Source organism: Euwallacea similis, chromosome 20, assembly GCF_039881205.1.
Source record: "Euwallacea similis isolate ESF13 chromosome 20, ESF131.1, whole genome shotgun sequence".
NCBI classification, from domain to species: Eukaryota; Metazoa; Arthropoda; class Insecta; order Coleoptera; family Curculionidae; genus Euwallacea; species Euwallacea similis.
The window spans coordinates 631,023-653,316 of NC_089628.1; the positions used below are offsets into that span (position 1 = coordinate 631,023).

General features: G+C 34.4%; 3 protein-coding genes across 3 annotated transcripts; 1 reads left to right on the forward strand and 2 right to left on the reverse strand.

The window, feature by feature from the left end:
- Positions 1-939: 939 nt before the first annotated feature.
- Positions 940-14,847, reverse strand: Gs2 (glutamine synthetase 2). Its single transcript, XM_066400390.1, has 7 exons — positions 14,707-14,847; positions 6,003-6,193; positions 5,293-5,467; positions 4,741-5,002; positions 2,115-2,314; positions 1,590-1,729; positions 940-1,506 (listed from the first exon to the last, which is right to left on the reverse strand). The coding sequence occupies exons 2-7, from the start codon at positions 6,184-6,186 to the stop codon at positions 1,358-1,360; spliced, it is 1,110 nt and encodes a 369-aa protein (XP_066256487.1). The 5' UTR covers positions 6,187-6,193; positions 14,707-14,847; the 3' UTR covers positions 940-1,357.
- Positions 14,848-17,079: 2,232 nt separating this feature from the next.
- On the reverse strand, positions 17,080-18,467 carry mRpS29 (mitochondrial ribosomal protein S29). Its single transcript, XM_066400389.1, has 2 exons — positions 17,437-18,467; positions 17,080-17,379 (listed from the first exon to the last, which is right to left on the reverse strand). Exons 1-2 carry the CDS (start codon positions 18,390-18,392, stop codon positions 17,172-17,174), a joined length of 1,164 nt encoding a protein of 387 aa, XP_066256486.1. The 5' UTR covers positions 18,393-18,467; the 3' UTR covers positions 17,080-17,171.
- Positions 18,468-18,630: 163 nt separating this feature from the next.
- On the forward strand, positions 18,631-22,278 carry mh (maternal haploid). The gene is made up of 3 exons (XM_066400382.1): positions 18,631-19,341; positions 19,398-19,594; positions 20,754-22,278. The coding sequence occupies exons 1-3, from the start codon at positions 18,801-18,803 to the stop codon at positions 21,948-21,950; spliced, it is 1,935 nt and encodes a 644-aa protein (XP_066256479.1). The 5' UTR covers positions 18,631-18,800; the 3' UTR covers positions 21,951-22,278.
- Positions 22,279-22,294: the final 16 nt, after the last annotated feature.

The window sequence follows — 22,294 nt, forward strand, 5'->3', positions numbered from 1 at the left end:
AAAACAAGTTAAGCCACTGATCTTAAGAGGTTTCATATCAAATTAAACTAACAATTTATATGCAAGGAATGATTGATCAAGTAAAGATTAGAGAGATCTGAGACGTCCCAAGTTAGATCTTCTTGATGAGGACAAGGTGTATATTGAAATTATCAAAGAATGTTAGTGATTGGCGAAGGAAAATTGCAGGGATTTGAGGCAAATTAAACGCAAACATTAACAGAATATATTCCCCTTTATATTATAAATATAATCAAATTGTCAAAAATCCGATTTCTTCTTGATGTCCCCCTTCCCTCAATTCTTACGAGGCACTGTAATGTTCAGAATGCCACTCTTGTCCACCTCACTGTAAAACCTGTGAACGTCGTAGGGCATTGGTACTAAGAACTTCCTTTTAACTCTAGAAGCACCTCCTTTTAACTCTGCCTCCACTTGGATGGTTTGCGGGTCAACAACTTTCAATTCCACATCCTCGGCAAATAAATTCGTATCCACTCGAATCTGATAAAACTCTACGTCTGTGATGTAACTGGCGACCAAAGCTACGTCATTGAGCTCTGGATCTTCAGGAATCGCGGAAGTTTTCGGGAGAATAGTACCAAGGGGGAGAAGTCGGGCTGCGAAGCTTGAAGTTGAGCTTTGCGGTACCATCCATTGTGGTATTGTTGCAATGCTGTCTAGATTCATGGTTTTGACATTTAGAAGCACATTTTCACTGTTTTGAACAGATATTGTGGTTAGAAGGAAGAAGGCCAAGACCTTTAAAGCAAGTTTCACGGTATTGAGCACCATTTCGACTGATGTTTCAATAAACGCAATTTACTATTAGTTTCAGGTGAGTAATCGACTAAATGGCAATTCTATGTTTTGTTTTTTTTATAATGAGGGTACTAATCAAGTTCCAGTGGGATATTGTTAGATAATGAAACTCCGACGTTACAATAAACTGATATAATTAACACTGACGAAATTATTTACAAATAAAGTAAATTCGTGCGAAAATATATGCTCCTTTTTAAACCTGCTACACAGGGTGCTTAAAAATATACTATTATAGTTGTAGAATAGAGTTATATATATAATTGTTTAGACATCGATATATTCTTGTGATATTTGGGTAAATTTTTACTATAACACTAAATACCTGATACTCATTATGGTTTGAGAATGTTGCTATACAATAATAATCATCATAAACTTACATATCACAACATATGCTTTCTATATGCGCTTAATATCAGGAAAATCATCGATAAAAACGGCTACCCTACATTTACATACCAAGATACTCCTTACCTTGGATAATACACGTTATAGAAAATTATATAGTAATTAATTTTAATTATCTATGGGTTTACTCGTCTAAAATGCAAGTTCTAACGATGGCTTCAGATACTGAGTAAGGATCACAGTTTGAGGCTGGTCTTCTGTCCTCAAGGTAACCCTTCTTGTCCTCAGCACATCCGCGAGGAATTCGAATGCTAGCACCACGATTGGCTACTCCTGAGAGGTAATTTATGAAGCATTAGTCCGTTTCCGCGTTTTCAAAAAAACAATAAAAATGTGAATAAAGAAGATGCCCTTACCAGCACTAAAATCATGAATCGACGACGTTTCATGTCTCCCAGTTAACCTTCTCTCGTTGTCCTTCCCTCCATGAGGATCATAGGCCTGAATATGCCTGAGGTGGAACCTACTCAGCTTGTCAATAGCCTTTTCAATCTCCCTAGAACAAACATCAAAGTTCAACGTGAACAAATATTTAATAGCAAAAGTGTACTTCGTTTCAATTTCACATTATCTATTGATATGCATGTGATAGCTAACCGTAATTGGTTACATCCTGAGAATAATTTAACACACACACACACAACACAAAGGGGACATCTATAGGGTTTGGTTTGATGAGGAAACGACGATTTTTTTGACCTTCAACTAGCATTAAAACTTAATCAGAGCTTTAATATCAAGGTTGAAGACTAAAAATTTAAAAATTTTCCCACAACAAATTACTGTTTACTTCATAAGAAATGAGACAATATCGATTATTAAACTCACAAGATCTCATGTGTGATTTGAAATAAACAGTTTTTTTGTATTAAGAGACTTACAAGATTCCACCATCTTCCCTCATTGCCTTAGTTGAGAAATTGGTATGTGCACCTGCACCATTCCAATCACCTTCCATGGGTTTAGGGTCAAAGGTGACGATAACACCAAAATCTTCTGCTACTCTATGGAGAATGTATCTGGACATCCAAAGTTGATCCCCTATGGAGATTCCCTCGCAAGGACCCACTTGGTACTCCCACTGCAGCCAAATTAAATTTTTGTTGAACTTTTATTATTATTTATTGAACTGATGGTAAAGGAAAACGCACAATCGCGATGAATCTGGAGAATTAAGAAAAATATTCTTGGAGGTTTAAGTTATGTAAACTGGGTGATTATCCAGACAAACAAATAAAGCAGTTAAGTTCCAGGCCATTTATCTTCTCGCTACATTTAATTCCATAACAGGATAATGAGAGGGCAAATGTGAGGAAAATACGTGATAAAAGAGCTCTTAGCTGACATTGCTTATGTTGTAAGCGATGCAAACCTGCTTTAATATGGGTTTTTACGCATTTATCGAAGAAAAATGAATCAACGGTGAAATTTTACACTTGCGCGGGCAAGTCACTACCGATTTGTAATTATTTGCTTGACCGGCATAAATGCCTAATGCATCTATATGGCAACTACATAAAACAGACTGTTTGTCTCGAGTACAAATTTCTGTACTTATCAAAGGAGTAAGTAATTACGGCCCTTTCATGCTTAATTAAAATGTAACACAATTCTCTAGTAAGTACGTTCCCAACAGAACTCACATTTGTTTTAGACCTAATTAAATTAGCAGGAACACGAGAACTTTAATGGTGATTAGGACAAGTATAAACATGCCACTCTTGGATATAATAGGGTAGAGGGTAATTTAGGCAAATTAGATGGAGAATTAGATTAAAACAAGAGGAGATGTAGAAAATGAAATTAAACAAAAACATGTACCGATAATATAGTAGATAGGTACTTTTTTGTTTATTTTCTGTAGTCGCCAGTACTATAAAGTAAAAATGTCAGTTTTACTACTGAACTAAAAACCATTGAGTATGGATAACGTGTTCCGGTAACCTCTTAGTAGTGGTGTCAGTAACAGTTTTTTTATCAATTCATATCAAAAAAACGAAGTTTATCTGTTTTACGCTAAACAGATAAACTTACAGGAAGTTTCGGTTCTTTTTAACGAACAACGGTGATAACCTAAGATGGTAACAGTTCCGGTGACAGAAGCTTTATTATAAGCTAATAGCTTTATAGTAACTACCCTGCACGAAACGAAATTATTAAAATCCTTGTTGGCAGTGTTATGACTCCAGTGACTAAGAGGTAACAGATGCAATTATAAGTTAAATCTTGATATATTTGAAACACATGTTTAGCATCTAATTTGTATTCAAAATATTCATGACATTCGAACGCAAAAAATCGTTAAATTTTTCATAAATGATGGTGTTCCCCTTACAATACAAATGCAAAAAATTCCCACTTTTAGCATTCTCATTACCATTCAAGTTCGCTATTTCAATGTTTACAAACAAGCATTTATTTCAGTCGCAAAACTACCTTCGAACTGAATCAAAAGGTTTGGGGAAATTCCTATGAACGACTGGACGATCACGGCACTGAACATGGTTACTCAAAGGTCAGTTGGAACGTTGCCAAGCTCACAACGTAGTCCCGCACATTCCTATTTGCCGTAAAAAAGGCATGTGGGATGATGCAACAAGTTAAAATCGAGACTATTTCTGGTTTATCATGTGCAGGAGACCTAGCAGATGAATCTTAAGATAAAATAAATCGAAATTGATACCAGGAAGTTTGAAATTAATTAATTCCCTTCGGGCACAAAAACTGGGCCAGATATCGGTATTTTGGGCTGACTAGAGTATTAATCATGTTATATGTTCATGTGGATTTTTTACGTTTAGAAATGAGTTTTTCCTGTTGGTTGTGGAGCAATGAACGCTGCTACACAAAGAAAACTGTATACGCAACCGAGATAACAATGTTAGTTATTATATTAGATAAACGTTATTACAATTTTACTTGTAAATTATTATACAATAGTAGCCTCTGATATATTTATGATTATTGAACATTGAATAAAGGAAATTTTCAGAACAGCTGGGTACCCGCACATGCATTCAAATTGAGTGACATGCAGAAATACTGCATTTAGAATTTTTTTTAATGAGACTTTATAGGTGTCGACTATCCAAGAAAGAACGCATTCTGCTGTTATTTTTTTCATGTGGAGGATATTTTTATTTCAAACTTTTTCTGAAGAGTATTGACCCTTTATACTTTAAAATTTGAATTAGTTTTCCCTTTATCTTTGACACTGATTATATTTTTTTGTCAAAGATAAGAAGAAAATGCTATTTTTTCTTAGGTCAATATAAGATTGTTGCTCATCATTCTCAAGTTTCCCTCAGATTTTGTCGAATTTCAAGGCGTAATGAAAAGAGGGATAATTAAAAGACAGATAACAGAGAGAAAAAAATACTTAAAAAAACCTAAAATTAATTTTTCATTAACACAAATTTTCTTCTTCAAACAATTTTCTCTAGCTTCACTTTATTTTTCTTACGACTCTGTAACCTTCAATGCAATTTTCATCATCAAAGTCCTTACCTGAGCAGGCATGACTTCAGCATTGGTTCCGGAAATATTTAGCCCAGCATAAAGACATGCCCTATAGTGAGCATCCATGATATCCCTGGCATAGACCTTATTGGCCCCTACACCGCAATAGTAGGGCCCCTGAGGTCCGGGGAATCCATGCTTGGGCCACCCAAAAGGTCTCATGTCGGTGTCTAACAGAGTGTATTCCTGTTCTATTCCAAACCATGGGTGGGAGTCTTTGGCGGCTTCCATGGCTTGAGCGCAAGTGAATCTAGAAGGAAGGAGGAAGTTGGCGAAAAAAAGCTAGAGAGATATGGCTAAAAGAATAGAAGAAAAATATCAAGATTGATTGGTTCAAATGGAAGTATAATACGTTATGCCAAGATAATTTTGCCCCAAATAGTTCGATAGAAACTATCTTGCTATACCTCTAGATCTTTTTCGCTTCTCTAAAGGATTACTTAATCGTACCCAAGCCCAACATATTTGGTTTTGTATGAAATTGTGGAATAAAACAGGCCTTCTGGTTAATTCAAAGGCCTCGTGGAGTCAGCCACTAACCTTTTGTTGCTGTCTGTAGGCTTCTTATTATATTTGTACGTATCGCAGAGGACCAGCTTGTTGTTACCCCTGGTAAAAGGGTCAGCATAAATAGCTACAGGGTAGAGATATGTGTCTGCATTGGAGGTATCTGCTTGAAGAGTTGAGCTACCATCGAAGTTCCATATGGGCAATTCTGCAAACAAATATCCATGCTATTTATACGAATTTGGCTACATGTATAGTCCTTATCTCGACAAACAATGTATCTCCCTTCCCGCTTAATGAGTGTTAATTGAGTGAGTGTATGTATGTGGATGTTTCCACGCTCTGTCGACCTGATAATTACATCTTCCTTATTTGCAATCCACACAATATAACTGAGTCAACAATTGTAATCGAACCAACAATAGACACTAATTCAGAGGACAATAGTCCATTTTGTCAGAAAATTTTGCCATTTTATCACGAGTCTAGACCAAAAGAAAAGTTTTAAGTATTAAGTAATTTATTAGCTACCCATGCAAAACTTTTGAATTGGAAACATCCTAACGATTTTGATTAGAGAAAATTTCCATCACATCAAATTAATAAATCAATCAACGAACGTTATTTTAAATCAAATCTCTACTTTCCAGATCGATCGTCTCGCACTAAATTAAAACAGCGATGAAAATCTTATGTTCACTGTTATTAGCAAATAAAATAATATAATAATCTCGCGAGCTTACCTTCAGGTTTTGCTGGAACGAAATCTAACGTCCTAGTCTTGCCTCTCAAGTTTTCTCCAGATCCATCGATCCAGATATACGTGGCCTGCACCTTTCCATCTGGAATGGGCAGGTCCATGTAACTCTGCAGGACTGTTTTGTTTAGCGCCGCATTGGGCGAATGTTCCAGAGTTAAATTTGGCATTCTTTATCTGGAATTTTTTTAAAAATGAGTTAAAATATATGGAAAGTGATATGAAGTGGAATTGAGGAAATTTTAATTTTTTAAGAGCTGTCGCGAAGTACCAAATATTATGTTTAAGGGCATTAGTGAATGTTATGTCTATGAAATTTGTAATTATGTAAATAATATAGTATTTTATTGATAAACTGTTTGCCAGCAGCGTCATACATGTTATCTTGTTTGCGACATTAAAAACATATTAAGCGTTTATTTGGAGAAAATCTGCAAATGTTAAAGAGAGAAAGAACGCGTTTCTTATCGTGGAGTATGGCTGTAGATAATACTACAAAAGTTCATAAAAACACTATCAACGTTTGAGACACAAACAGCAACCATGTAAATGATAAAGTCATTGCTTTTTCTACTGATTTTTAAATGTTTAAATAGACATTTCTGGGATTTTCAGAGAACGGGATAACTAAGAACTCACAGTTCTGAATTTAAATATTTAGTTACCGTCAGGATTAGACAGATGAAATTTTTAAAATTTTAGTACCACTTTCTCTTTTGGTCTAGCTTGAACGCTCCGGCAACTCCAACAAAACGTTAATATCTGTTTTATGTGAACCCCCGACTTGTTGGGCACGTTAAGAACCCTGTGTTCAGCCCCCCCTCCCCCTTTGCAGCATTGTTCGATTTATGCCATCATCATCATGACTGAAGTCAACTGTTGTCTATTTGATGACTTCGTTAGTCGCCACTTCCGCAGTCTGCTTCCCGTTTCATAGCTCTGAACCTCTTTCAAGAAGTACGAATTCGCGTGTTTCTAGACATGTGAATATTTAGAACCTCCAAAATCTCTTTTCATCATCTGTCCATTTTCGGTTTTGTTTTTTTGTTGTTCATAACCGATTTTCTTTTCTGAACTCAACAATTTGGCATACCTGGAAAATTTCAGGGCAGAGTCTATCTCCCCGCAGGATTCCTTGCCAAACTTCATTGAAACATTCTCTTTTTATTTATTTTGTGAGACAGGATTTTCCAGAATTTTACTTTCCCATTTAGCATGAAATATTTGACTCATGCTTATACTTGATAGGACACTGTTTATATTTAACTGGAAAGGTTACATAGTATGTAGCGCGCTTACACTAGTGATAGGATCAAATTCATTGAAATATTCTAGTTTTCGGGAAACAGGATTTTTGCAAATTTTAATATGCCAGGAAGCAAATGTGAGGATTCCCGACTCGTGCTTAGTACGTCACTGATATGCGTAGGTCCTCTACAGATCATATTTTAAATTTATGCCACTGATGCCATTGCGTTTTCCGGCTCTCTCCTTTAACTCTTGGCACCGCTCCTGACATTACATTTACGAATTTTCTCATTTAAAAAAAGCTCTTATCGTTTATCCTCCTTTTCTAATTTTTCTCTTAATTGTTTGTCTTTGTCTATAAAAATGGGAGGGGATAAAAAAGGAAATGAGTAGGTATTAAATTTTTTCTAGTTTTTATCGTTGGGTGTTAGCTTTAGTAGTTACTACTGCATCTACCGAAGTATATTCTTCAGTTACTGCTGATGGGTTAAAATTTTGCAATACGGATCAAAACTCAAAACATAAGGATTTGAGATTTTTACCACTGTGTTTCTATTTTTTTTTAATTTATTGTTTGTAGTCAGTGTACCTAGTAAAAAATTCGGGCAAGTGATTTCCAATGTGCTATAGTTGAATACTGATTAAAATCTCATACAATTTAACCAATATAATGGCTTTTTGGCATCTGCTAGCACAGCTTTAGCCCTAAAAGAGCCTTTAAAAATGTACATAAATCAATCTATTGATTTATTAACGGGGAAATATTTAATACAATGTAAAATTAATATAACTTTCGCCTCAGTTAATTGATGTTTGACCAACACATAATAGCATCTAATAACGAATAACTGGTTACTTGTAGCTTCATCTTCTGATCAATTTTATCTCATTAACATAAAAAGCATAGGATACCCTGAAGGCACAATTATATTACTGAGAGAATCGATTCAATTATTATTAAGTTTTTTAATTACATTCCTTCCATGTGTTTATATTACCGATATTCGGAAATTGTCATAAAGTTTTAAAAATTCCATTTCCCTAGGTCTTTGTCTACCAATTTAGTTCCATTTTTAACCAAAATTTCATTTGTTTCTTTGAAGTGTACTAAAATACACAAACACGTATTACACTGGCATTGACCTTCTAAAAAAAGTTTTCCATTAACGAAATCCAAACATTGCCAATTTTCGGTTTTTTCTGGCTCACCTACTCGAAGCGAACAATGGAGAAGGATTTGGCTTTTTCAAGGAAACTAATAAACTTGACTTACTTAAGGTCATCAGTAAGTTAAGTTATGGAAACGTTATCTATGATATGAAATTATTATCTGAAATGTTCTTTGAAAATTTTTTGACATTGAAAACTCATAAAATTTAGGTTCTGTGAGAATTTTTATCAATAGAAGGGAATTAGCAAATTCCATTAGATAACCTAGTGACAAGCAAAGATTTCTTAAAAATTATTATGGATGGAGACTGAAGTCTCTGATATGTGGTATCACGGCCATAATCCATTTACAACGGAAAATTATAACAAAAAAATCTTTTATGAATCTTTAATGTGTGAAGTGTATTGATTCAAGCACCTGATAAGGCTTGGCAACATGAAAACCAATCAATTTACCTAATTAAGCAGATATTCTATTCAATTATTGCCCAGTGCATTAGGTTTTATTATCGGCTTGGAATTACCCATTCAAAGCGAGAAATCAATATTAATAAATACATATTTCAAAGGTTAACAACACTTTGAGATGTCTACAAACAAGCATTACAAATGCGCTAATCACAGCATCTGGCAATACACATCAATTGGTGCACTCTAGATGAAAAAAATATATCAGAGAACCGTACCAATTTAATGGGAAATTCTCAAACTGGTTGAACAAGTGGTTTTAATTAGAGCTCATATTTGGAGCAGAAGAGAAATCAAAGCTCGTTATATAATTACATACCGTAGTTGTTTCAGCCCTTTTTTAAAACAAAAAGGTATCCAATTAATTATCAAGGCCAAAGATCACTTTTAACAGATTTGCCATCAAATCCCATAACAAAGCTAATTTCTTACAAAAATAACACAACAATCCTAATTTTTTACAAAATCAGTTTTGATATGTCTTATAGACATATTCTGGTATATACTTCCTTAAATTAAACAACAAACTTGTGTGTATCTAACCGCTAAAAAATGATCACTTTCTGATTGAATGATCATTAACGAGTGGGAAGTAAATTAATTGTATACCTGGAAACCAATTTAAGTTTTTAAGTACTTGGGAATTTAAGGTATAATTAATATTGTTATCAGTACCGCTGTGTTTTAGTAATTGAAAACTAATTACACAAAATCAGAGTTAAAAAAACAAGTTCTAGACAATGAGGAATTTCGTTTGACAATTTTGTTGAAGCTTACGCGAAATTGTATTTCATATTTATTTATTTATTTTCATTTTATTCGCCTAAACGATTTAAGTTTTGAATTCAATGGAAATGGAAATTCGATATCAGAAATTGAATCAACGTGGACAGTTCTATCGAAATATGATGAGCAGGGACCAGGGCATATCCTAGGAGATATAAGTTGCACCACTGACTTATTTAGTAATATTTTCAACCTCAACGATTTAAAATATGAATTATAACCGTGAGAAAAACTAAAATCGTCTAGTTCTTTATGAATAAATCAGAAACCAGTAGAAGTTCAATCTCAACCTTGAGGGAACTACTGCAATTTTTTTGCTTCCTTTAGCATTTGCTTTCTTTTAATGTTGCTTGCGTCGAATATTAGGATGACTAGATTATTCCGTAGTGTACCCAGTAAGTAATATCGCCTGATATAAGAGACGCTATTTTTCCCAAGTCAGGGGTTTTCTACAAGTCGACTACGTTTATCATCTTTCTACCGGTAACACTTGTGAAGACCTAAATTGATAAGTAACATATCTCCACTATCAAGTGACATAATTATGCTATGGAAACATGTACAGACAATAGATTTGTGAAATTATGTTATGAAAACGTATAGGGAGTAAATGTAAAACAACAAACGAATAGATATGGAGTATCAAGGGATTACATAATACGCTTTACAGACAAGTGGCCTGCATTGCGTAATAAAAATCAAAATTGTTTTGATTGGCACAATATATTTTACAATCTTTAAATACGAGCTACGGACGATTAATATTTATGTGCAACTGGAGATATGAGGAGTGATCAAGAAGTTTCAGGACTTTTTGAATTACGGGGCAACGTCGCAACGAAGCCCAGTGCGGCTGGCAGTATTGTTTAACGTGACTCAGCTCAAGTATTACTGGTTTTTTCGTTGTTCACTTTCTTTCGGTTTCGCGAAATTACAGCTCATTTTGGAGAATGAGTTTTGCATGTTTGGCGATTTTTCGACATTTTGCAACATGAATTTAAAAGAAGAGCAACGTGTTTGTGTCAAGTTTTGTATTAAAATAGGTAAAACTTTTACCGAAACACTTCACATGTTGCAAGAGGACATTGGGAATGAATGTTTGAGCCATGCTCATTGTTTTTTCGACTGGAAAGGTGTGGTGTACTACGAAATACTCCTACGAGGTGAAACAATTAATCGTTTTCGTTCAACCCTGAGAAACTTGTGTGAAGCTGAGCAAAAGAAGAGACCGGTGCTGTGACGAAGTGGAGATTGGGTGCCGCATCATGACAACGCACCAGTTCATTTTACGTTGTTCATTCGCGATTTCTGCACAAAAAACGGCATGACCGTCATCCCTCAGCCTCCCTACTTGCTAGACCTGGCTCTTGCGAACTTTTTCTTGTTTCCCAAACTCAAGAGACCTTTGAAGGGACAGCGGTTTGACTCAATTAAAAACATTAATAAAACGCTAGAAGAGCGAAACAGCATTCCACAAGAACAGTTCTCAGGATTCTTCCAGCAGGGGTAACAACGTTAGGAGAATGTAGATGTTGACAAGGCGAGTACTTCGAAGGAGACAATGTTGAATCATTTTTAAATAAAGTTTTTAAGCTTTGGGCCTAGAACTTTTTGATCGCCCTTCTTGTTATACCTACAATAATATTCAAAACAAGTTTATCGAGAAAGGGACTGCTTCACTAAAATTGCGAATTAGGCTCATTATCCCTTACAAAAATTTACCTTCTACAACCTTTAGTCCATAGCAACAAATTTTGCATTTGCTTGAACTCTCGAATATACATTTCGAGTCTTCGCCGTGCCCTGTTACTCCTACCTACAACTTGAAACCAAAAGTTGCTAATTAAGCTCATATTTTCAACATTTTAAAACACTTTAAAATTGCTGGCTTACACAATTCGTATCTGCTATCAAGATTTACCGAATCGCCAGATACATCTTTTTTGGATAAAATCACATTTGGGTAAAAGCTTTTTATTATGGGACATAAATTGAAATGCCTATACGTATGTACACAATCAAATTGGATTTAACGATTGCCAATATAAAACTGATAGAATTTATCGCTTTTTTATATTTTATTGTTATTATCATCAGTGCGATCCAAACTTATGCCAAGGGCCTATATAGGTAAATCCAATACTGAAATTTGGTTGAAATAGAGAAATTTCATCTCACAAAACACCTATTAGTGGGTACAGGTATGGCCAAATTTCGGTGTGCAGCGAACATGGTAAACAGCTCGACGGAAATTGTATGTCTCATCAAGAGTCTACACACGGAGAAATAGCTGTGGCTGCTGTATCGAGAATACACAAACATCCAATAAAATGAAAATATAGTGTTAGATATCTATTTATTTAGAAGAAAGCCTTGAAAACATACCTTTTCCAATTACTTAGTTTCGAACAAACAATAAACAAAATGAGTCAACAAATTATACAAAAATGGTGTAAAACAGGAACACTTAAAGTTTTTCCTCACAAATGAGTGTTTGCTATTTATTACAATTTAACAAATTAATATGGGCTGCACGTGAATAAGCGACTCAATTACATATTTATGTCTTTGTATCAGGCAGACGCCTCCTCAAGTTCTCGACAGTTTCTGGACAGAAACTCAATTACTGTTAATAAGGGCACCGATTTTCATGTCAGGGACCCTGACATGACATTATATTGTAAAAATTGAGATAAAAATAAAACCTTGGCAAAGGATGGATTGTTCTTAAAATAGACTGCCATGACACTGTTTTGTCCATCATTTAATACAATTAATTACTAATATAACACGCAAGTCGTGCATCCATAAAATTATTGTCTCATCAAAGCATTTCTCAACTCTTAAATACTTTTTATAAAATCGCCTGTAGGTTATCGTAACAATAAATATTGATAGAGAAATAAATGGCAGAAGACCGAGTTGATTCAGCTGGAATATCTGTTTTAAAGACGCTTGGTTCAAAAGTGATTAAATGTAAGTCCTCTCCGTAGGGGGCCACTGATAATCTTTTAAATACACCGCACAAAACATGTGACCACAGTTTTGTTGCCTCATCAAAGCGTTTCTCAACTTTGAAATATTTTTAATAAATTTGTCTATAGGTTATCGGAATAATAAATATTGATATGGTAATAAGTGGCAGAAGACCGAGTTGCTCCAGCTGGAAATATCAGTTTTGAAGATGCTTGTTTCGAAAATTAGGCAATATAAGTCCTCTTCGTAGGGGGTCACTGATAATCTCTTAACAAAATCGTTCGAATACTTCACTACATCACTAATAAGTGACCTAGTAAAATATCAAATGTCTTCCACTTTCAGAATATCTTTCATAGCACGATCAGATTTCTTAATGCGTTTGAATATCCATGCCTGTGCCGGCTATGGTGACACGGCTGAGGCGGCCAATTCTGACGGCATTGTCAGGGGGCGGCATAAACAGTCAAGGCAAAATCGCGTAAAAAAACATATTTCACAAGTATTAACTTTAAAAGCACTGAAAATTTCATCTTTGCGAAATCTGCAATTATAAATTTAAAATATATTTCTATTAATAATTTATAATTATTAATAGGTCGGCAGCACATTTGACATTAATTCAAACTATTGGAATCTACGACTATAAATTTGTTAGATTGTGTAAGGATGTTATCAGAAATCATCCAAAGAATGAAATCTTGAAGCTAATCTGAATATAATCAAATGCAAATTGCCAGAGGGAATTGCAATGAGTGTGCAATTCTCTGCAATTTAATCGTCTGTTTTATAACTTCACTTTATTTTGCAGATAAACTAGAACTAAAAGGAAAAAAACGACAATTTAACTGTGCAACTGCCGATGAAGCCTTAAAAAGGAAAAATAAATTTAAAAAGGTTATTCTTATTTATCTGGACATTGCCCATAATTACCTTCTCTTACGGAAACTAAGCGCAAAAATGTCCATTTTCTATACGACGTTCTGAAGCTTAAGAATAAAGACGAGGCTACACGACAAAATGCTAGAAAAATATTCTATCAGTTTCCAATCAAGACCAGGTTGAAAATCAAAGAGATAAAAGCGCGAATGATCTGTGAGAAAAATAACGCGGCGCATCTCGAACGCATCTATGGATCAGAGAGAAGGGCAAATGATCTAGAAGAATTGCGCGATGTATCAAATGCATCTATGAAACTTTTGGATGTCCTAAATTACTTCTTTTTTGTGTGTGATTTATGTGATAATAAAAGTGATAATAAAAAAAGTAATATAAGGGATTAATAAAATCAAAAAGGAATGGCAATAATATTTTCTCTCTGAAAATTTTATTACCACTCTGTGACTAGTGATGAAAGATATTTTTCTAAGATAAAACTAATAAAAAAACTACTTAAGTTTAAAAAAGAAAAAAACTTACAAATATTTCATTAATTTTTGTTGAATTTATAGTGGAGCCACTCTGTGCTACATATAGGGATAATAGGGACATAATAGGGATTAGACAAATTTCCCAAAATTGAAATTGACAAGACAAAGCTCCAGTAATTTCTTACTTGCTGCAGCTGATAATAAAAAATTAATATTATTTTAATATAGTGTCAATTTATATTTTTTAAAGTAAATTTAGTAATTGTCCGTTTTGCGCAGTTTTCTTTTAAAAAAATTAAAAATACACACGGGGACATTTCGTAAACTTGCATTATACTGAAAAAATGCAACGCATGGTCCTGAGAACACCTGATGCAAAACTTTGAATAAAAAAAATGAGACCCTGTACAAACACCATTCACCTTGTTATAGGTGATTTAATACTTCAAAGACTGTGAAACTGCGGTCGCAAAATCCTCAGTTTTAAATTCATTCGCATTTCTTCCCCGTATTAAAAAGTTGTTCCTCTCAAAACCTAAATAAAATTTTCCAATAGGACTTTCCAGTAAATCTAGGTCACCAAATAAAAATTCCTCATCGCGTATCAAAGAAAACACGTCTTTTCTATATGGCAAAAGCGAGCAAACAAAGAAAAATGTAAGACTACCTCACCTTTGTAATCAGCTGATTGCTGAACGTGTAGTTTGTAAGTCAATGAACACACTGTACACATAGAAAATGTACCGCTTGTAAACACTGAGTGTACGAAGTATCGCTCTTTCTTTATGTTTTATATTTGGTCGAGAAATATAGTGCGCAAGCCTATCTGCAGGAAATTACAGCGTTTTGTTCTGCAGCAGGAGCCTATAGACTGGGCTAAAAGGGGTATAAATTCTACTTCAAACGATTCCGATATATCTTCAATTTACGAGATGTAATTGTCATCCCAGACTTTTAAATTTCTTTTAAATGAATAAACTTCCTCAAACATCTAAAATTCTGGGCCTTCAACGAGATACCCATCAGTAGCAAAGTTATTTTAGTAAATTTTAAAAAACCACTTCAAAGAGCCCTAGAAGACGAAAGTTCAAAGTAACTACGTATTACAGCTTCTCAAATTTTTATGGGCAATATCTCGATAATTGATTGGATGTATTGGCCTCAAATGATGTTCTACCTACTTTGAAAGTAAATAAACTTGCTTGAACAAACGTTTAGAGTTTCAGTGACTCCTCTTTTTCCTCTGGCCATAAGTTTCAACTAAAGTGACCAATTGAGTCCATATTTTCAGAGTAAATGTAAAGGATTTTAAGTGCCAAAAAGGAAATTTCTAGAACTTTTATTTTCGAAGTTTTCATACTAGCCTGAACATTAGAGAAAATTGTTTGAGTCTCTATGAAGCCCTGTTACTTCTGGTTACAATGTTCCATTTGAGGCCCGAATTGAGGTAACAATTTTTATATTTTAACTCTAGAATGCTATTCGGGATACACCTGTATCCCAGAAAGGAAAAAATATTCTACTATTTTTTGCTATCTGATAACACTGATTTGTTCTTCACAGTGGTTTCATATCACCGGAATCCCGTCTTGATACAAACTTCGTTGGTTTGATTCGTGTGTTTATATTCTAAGTGTAAATTGTTTGGGGTACACTGGAACTCTAGGGTACTCTTTATGTATTAGAAAATATGGGTAGCTTTTTAGGGTTAAAGGTAGATATTGATCTTTCTCAGAAAATAACCTTATTCTAAAAGCTTTTAGTTTGATGTTTCATTTAAAAATTAATCGATTTTTCAACAATACCTACCTACATTTTGCGTCTCGGCGATACTTACCGCCACCCATAACTCTTAAATTTAGTTGAAACTTTCAGCATTTTAACAGTACATATATGGGTTTTATATCTACGAAACAGTAGCATTCTAAAGCCCTCCATTTTGCATTTGGAAGTATGAAACTTGAAAACTCGAGAATAGGTATATTTTGAGTCTTAGTCGTGTCCTATTAGATGCATATAGCCATAACTTCCAACTACAATTTTTTGATGTAGTGGCTTTATATTTACTAAAAAGGGACCTTCTAGCTAATGCCTTTCATTTTGAAGTACCAAATTATTAAATGTTCTTCGATTTTCCAGGAAAATATTTTTTCATTTTTGTCAGAGTCTGCAAATTACCCTTAACTTCGAGCTGGAGCTTCAAGTTTAGCTCGCATTTTCATTTCTTTCAGAGGAAATGTAGAATATTGCGTTCATCAAAAAGAAACCTTTTGCGGCTGAAGCATCAAATTTTCCCGTTTTTTTGAACGCTTAAGTAAATTTTTCGCCTTGTTGCTTTTGTCCATACAGTGCGCAGCAATCCATATAATGTTTAATCCGAAATCTGAACAATAAGATTTTAAACCATACATATAAAATTAAATACAAAATTACCATAATTTCAAAGTTGTTAGAGCAGTTACATACATACCGATATACTTATTTTTTTAAAACATTCAAATCCGTCATGCAACCAGCAACCCTGAGGCCTGTAAAAAATTAATCATCAAAGCCAAAAATTGTTGGCATTGAATTACTGAAAAACAAACAAATTAGTAGCACGTAACAGGATTGAAGGTTTCAAAAGAACAAAAAGGATCGATTTTATTCTTTGACATGCAACAGTTTAACAGAAAAATTTATAAACAATGTGTTTTAATAGCTTATTATTATATTTATATTATATAAGTGTGTTCATTAATTTCTATTTCCAAAAAAGTAATAAATTAAAAATCAATTAAATGGGGGAAAATGCCATTTCTGGAGCTTTTATTTTTTCACTTTCAAGATTTTACGAAAAATAAAATTGATCATAATTTCAAGTAGAAAATATGTGTGGCAAAAACCATCAATCTAATCCAAAAAAATGTAACACTTTTTTATTACTTTCTTTCTTTGCATAACATACCTAAATTATTATCCCAAGGGGAAAGATCTTTCAGGAACAAAAAGCGCCTTTGAGAGATGAAACACAAACATTAGGGTTGTAGATATCTACTTATTTATAAAATGTGAATTGTTATCAATATTTTGGACGAGAAAATCCAAACCCAATCAAAATTATAACAAACACATGTATTATTCATTAATAAAAAAATTTACAAAGACCTACAATATTCTAATAATTTATAAGGATTGCCTCCACTTAAAAAGTATAGTTCATCATCAAGGCCTGGATAATCCTGCACCCATTGCCTCTCCTTGAAGTATTCCATAATACTTTGGTGCTCTTTTCTGGAGAAATTTTTCACTTCAATGGGAATGAAAGGATCCATATGAATAAAGCCAGTTTTTCCCAAAAGTGAACTGGAAATATATACTTTGGATTGCTTCAATTAATAGGTTAAACTTATGTGTATTTACCGTGGAAAGTGTGAAGTATGCTCTCCCTGAGCACCCACCATTTGATCCACAGTGACAACCACAGCACCATTTTTCCAATCAAACTTGCTTAAATTTAAAAATCCTTCATTCAAAGTAATCCTACTGGGAGGAACTATTTCTTTTTTCTCTGTCAACACCCGTGTTTTAGAATAAAACATGGCATTAAACCCATCTATTGCTACCAAAGCCTTGCATACCCCTGAACTGCACAATAACTTAATCTCTTCAGCAAGAATTGTCACACAACTTGAGGCAAAACGGATGCGATTAATGCCATGATCAACTAACTCCATCAATGAAGTGGCTTCAGGAGTGGTCTCTCGTTTTGTCCATTCAATAGTTCTGGATATTTTTAAATTAGGATTTCTCAGGAATTCAGCATTTTGGGTTTTAAAGTGTAGTAGCCAGGCTGCTGCATCAATATTTAAATCTACAAAACCTCCTTTGGTTTCTGACATAGTTACGTCTTTAGGCCTGTTCATCCAATTGGAAGCCCATGGCACATGGACAATTAAAAAATTGTTTTTATAGGCATAGTGGAGTATATGGGCCAAAGATAATGACTTTCCATTTCCCACTTTTCCATAAAGCACAAATCTCACGGCAGGCTTATTGTAGTCAATCGACTTAAGATAGTTTATTACTTCTATGGATGGTTCCCTCACCATAAAGCAAGTCTCATTAAAAGTTTTAATATGTGTTTCAAAAGTTTTTGGGAAGCCCCCATGAAGAAATATCACTTTTTTGTCTTCAGGGGGAAGGGTGTAGAACTGGGCCAAGTGATCTGTGGTGTGTTTAGTGGGGTCGCTTTCTTGAGTCCTGAAAGTTTGCAATTTTTCTTCGTGTTTAACATCTGCGGCAGCCGTTAATAGCCTAAAAGCGACATTTTTGGGGAGTGTGCTTCGCAGCAGGATATCAGTAGTTGCTTTTAGCATATCGGGGTGAGATTGTAAAGGAGCATTAACATTAAAATATTAAGAAAATATAAACTTTAAAAAATTTAATGGATTTAAAAAAGTAAGGTTAGATCAGCAAGTATTTAGGGTTGCGATTTGACATATGATTATCTGCTTTGCGTCTGTCAAACTGTCAATGTCATGCATGTGATCCTTTTAACTGATGACTTGTTATTTATTTTTTCGAAGTGTTTAATTTCGTGAATTTACTTTATATGTGAATTAGAAGATGAAGAATGTTCTGGTTTAAACAAAACACATTAACTATATTGTAAATTAATCAATAATCCATTGAGATCTACTTTGAAATCCTCCTAATGTTCGTGCAAAACTTCTGTTGTTCTCGTTAACCCGAACTAACTTCTAAGAAATTTCAACCTTGCCAACATGGAGCTGGATTTTCAAACAGCCCTGCTGTTGCAATATAAATTTGAACAAGAGGATAAGCATAAAGAAGATACCACCTGTGACCACCAACTCGCCAAGCAACTGCAAGACCAATTCAATACCGAAGAGCAAGTAGAACGATCTAGCAATAACCTCACCTACAAGACACCCACAAATCTGAACAAAAATAAATGCCTTGTGGACCCATCCTGGGAAGTTATAGATCCAACTCCAGACATACATATTCTTTTCACTGCTTTTAATCAGAGGTTCTTTTGGAGCTCTCTTGGTTCAGTTACAGTCTCCTGGAGCAAGCGAATGACTACCTGTGCTGGAATTTGTTCATATCAAGGCAGAGGGGGCTTATGTTCTATAACACTCAGTGAACCACTATTAAAACTTAGACCCAGGAAGGACTTAGTTGAGACACTTCTGCATGAGATGATTCATGCTTATTTATTTGTTACTAATAATAATCGAGATAGAGATGGGCATGGGCCAGAGTTTCACAGTCATATGTATAGAATAAATGCAGAAACAGGTTTATATTTAGAGTTCATTTTCATGTAATATGAGCTAAATGAGGGGGATTTTTAGGGACCAATATAACAGTGTACCATGACTTTCATGATGAGGTAAGGTTGTACCAACAGCACTGGTGGAGGTGCAATGGACCTTGCCAGCATTGGCACCCTTATTTTGGGACAGTAAGGAGGGCCACTAACAGACCTCCAGGGCCCAATGACCGATGGTGGAATGAGCATCTCAATAAATGTGGGGGGAATTTTGTTAAGGTACCTCTTATTTACATTTTTGAGTCTTTTGTGTAAGATACTTGTTTATATGTGTTCTAAGCTTGAAGATGAATAGAAAATTACTATATTTCACATCTCATTTCACTTGTTCAAGAAAAGGTCATCTTATTAATGGTAATAGGTAGAAATGTGTTTAAATCTTGAGTTAAACAAGTTCTCAAATCAGGAAAAATTTACACAGTTTAGAGAAAAATTAAAAATCTAAAACAACTTCGCCAGTTCAGGTAAAGTTGCTTTTCAGCACCAACTACAGTAAAGATTTTTGTGGAGTTCTTTATTTGGCTAGTATATTTATCAGTTCTATATTTTCACCATAATATGAAGATGTTCACTTTAAACATTCTTATAATTTTTACCACCTAAGTGAATTTGGTCGAAAATATGTTAAATTTCTATGCATTCCAATGTTTTTATGTTTTCAATTTAAGCTTGGAACATGTTTCTTTTGATCATAGCTATTAGGAATATCAATGTTGAGTAGAGTTATTGATCAAGTTTTAACTTCCATTTGTAGATATAGAGGTGTACATCATAGAGGATTAACTGGTGTTTTCTTAGGAGGTAGTTTTCTTCTCATGTAGAATGTGTAAGAAGATTCCTTTTATTAGATTTTCTATTCTAATTATTTTCTCAGGGATAAACCACCTTTCAAATCTTTCAAATAGTTCCTCAATATAAAAATCCCTATATCTGATGGTTTATTCTGCTAGGCATTTATTCACAGTTTAAAGCCCTTTTGTTTATGAATATTTATAGATTATCACTTTTTTTCAAGTATGAACTAGGATAAAAATTTCAATATCACCTCAATTGGTTTAAAACACTAAACAGCACCTTCCCAGCATAACCTTCAACATCCCCTAAATACTAACCAGGTTATTATTACTATCTAAATAGACTAAAATTTTATTTTTGTTCTAGGGCGTCCCCAATACCCTTAAACATTGGTTCAAATCAACCTTCAATTTATACAACAAAAGACACGGCGTCTCTTACCTAGTTTATGCATGATTCCCTAAAATATTTTATTTGTTTCTCTTATGGTCCTGGGTACATCAAGTAGAGTTATAGTTGCTTTAAGAGCATGGCTATATTATAGTATCATATATTACATAATAAAGAGCAAATATCTTTGTAGGTGAAGAGCCCGGAAGCACCTGCAAAGCCCTCTAAAACTACCAAATCAAAACAAAAAGCAAACTCCAGCAATGACATTAGAAAGTATGTTACTCCAATCACTAACAACACTTCAAAAATAGTCAAGCCATCATTAAATCTGCACAATTCTCTTCCAACTAACATTCACACTGTCAGCAATGAATCTGTCAGTAATAACCAACCTCAAATCAGCAACGTCATCCCAACTGAAAGCAGCAACATTTTTGGATTTACCAACCTTCAATTGAAAAAGTCATCCAGTAACACTTATCTGAAGAAAGCTGGCACTAGCACTTTTGTTGTCACCCAAACAAATAAAGCTTCTAACAAAGAAAATGCTCAGAGTCAAGAGATTCAACTATTTTCCGGTCTTGGAAGATCCTTGAGCAATGAAACTAAACTGAGCAATAATTCTCAACATGTGGTGCAACCTTTTGTGGGTCCTGGAAGGTCTTTGAGCACCTCTTCGTCACCTAACTCGAGTTATTTGACTGTAAGAGAGCACTGGTTAAAGAAGTTTGAGGAGCCAAGCAAAAGACCAAGTTCTTCTGCAGCCGCCACAAGCAAACGTCCTAAACATCACGACAATAGAGTGAAGTGTCCGCTTTGCAGCCAACTATTTAAATCTGAAGATTTGAACCCACATTTAGATGAATGCCTTGAAGCGTCTAGTAAACACACTAAAGAGTGTATAATCTGCACTGCTACCATTGCAACAGTAGAATATGAACAGCATGTAACTGAATGTTCTCAGAAGCACTTTGAAGATGTGTTTGAAGAAGATAAATCTTGCCCTGCATGCAAATCTAAGATACCCAAAAAAGATTTTAATCTTCATTTACAAGACTGCATTCTAGCTCTCTGTGACGATTTTGAGGACAAGTATGCATCTCCCTCCAAAGTTATTAACCCTATTCAATGTTTGGCTTGTGGAAAAGAGATTCAGAAAAGTGATTTGAATAAGCATTTGGAGGATGAGTGTTTAGGAGTTAGCAGTGTTTTCGATAAAACTAATCTACCTAGGGAAGATGATAAAGGGGAGGGGAGTAGTTTTAATTGTCCCTTTTGCCTGGAGGTGGTTGAAGAATGGGAGATGAAAAGGCATATTGATGGGTGTTTGAAGCAGGATAATGCTGAAGTGAGCTTATTGATTGAATCAATTTGTGAGCCCTATTAAAAGAGTTTCTTAACTTATGTCTCGATACGTAATCAAGAAACTGGATATATTTTTTAACCTCTATCAGTTCTAGTTGACAATGTTGGATAAACTTATTGGAGTATGATCTCAGGGAATTATTAAGCCCTAATCTTGCAGTTCTTATGTTATGCATTCTCATTAATAATTTAGGAAGCATTTTTATGATTAATGAAAACAAGTTGTGGTTCTTTTGTGGCTGTTACATGTATTCAAATTATGAGATTTGTTACCTAATGGCCTCGCATATGACTATATTTCTTGAAATGTTGCTTTTTTTACGTGATATTTAACATCCTCCAAAGTAATGTAAGGCTAATTTGTTG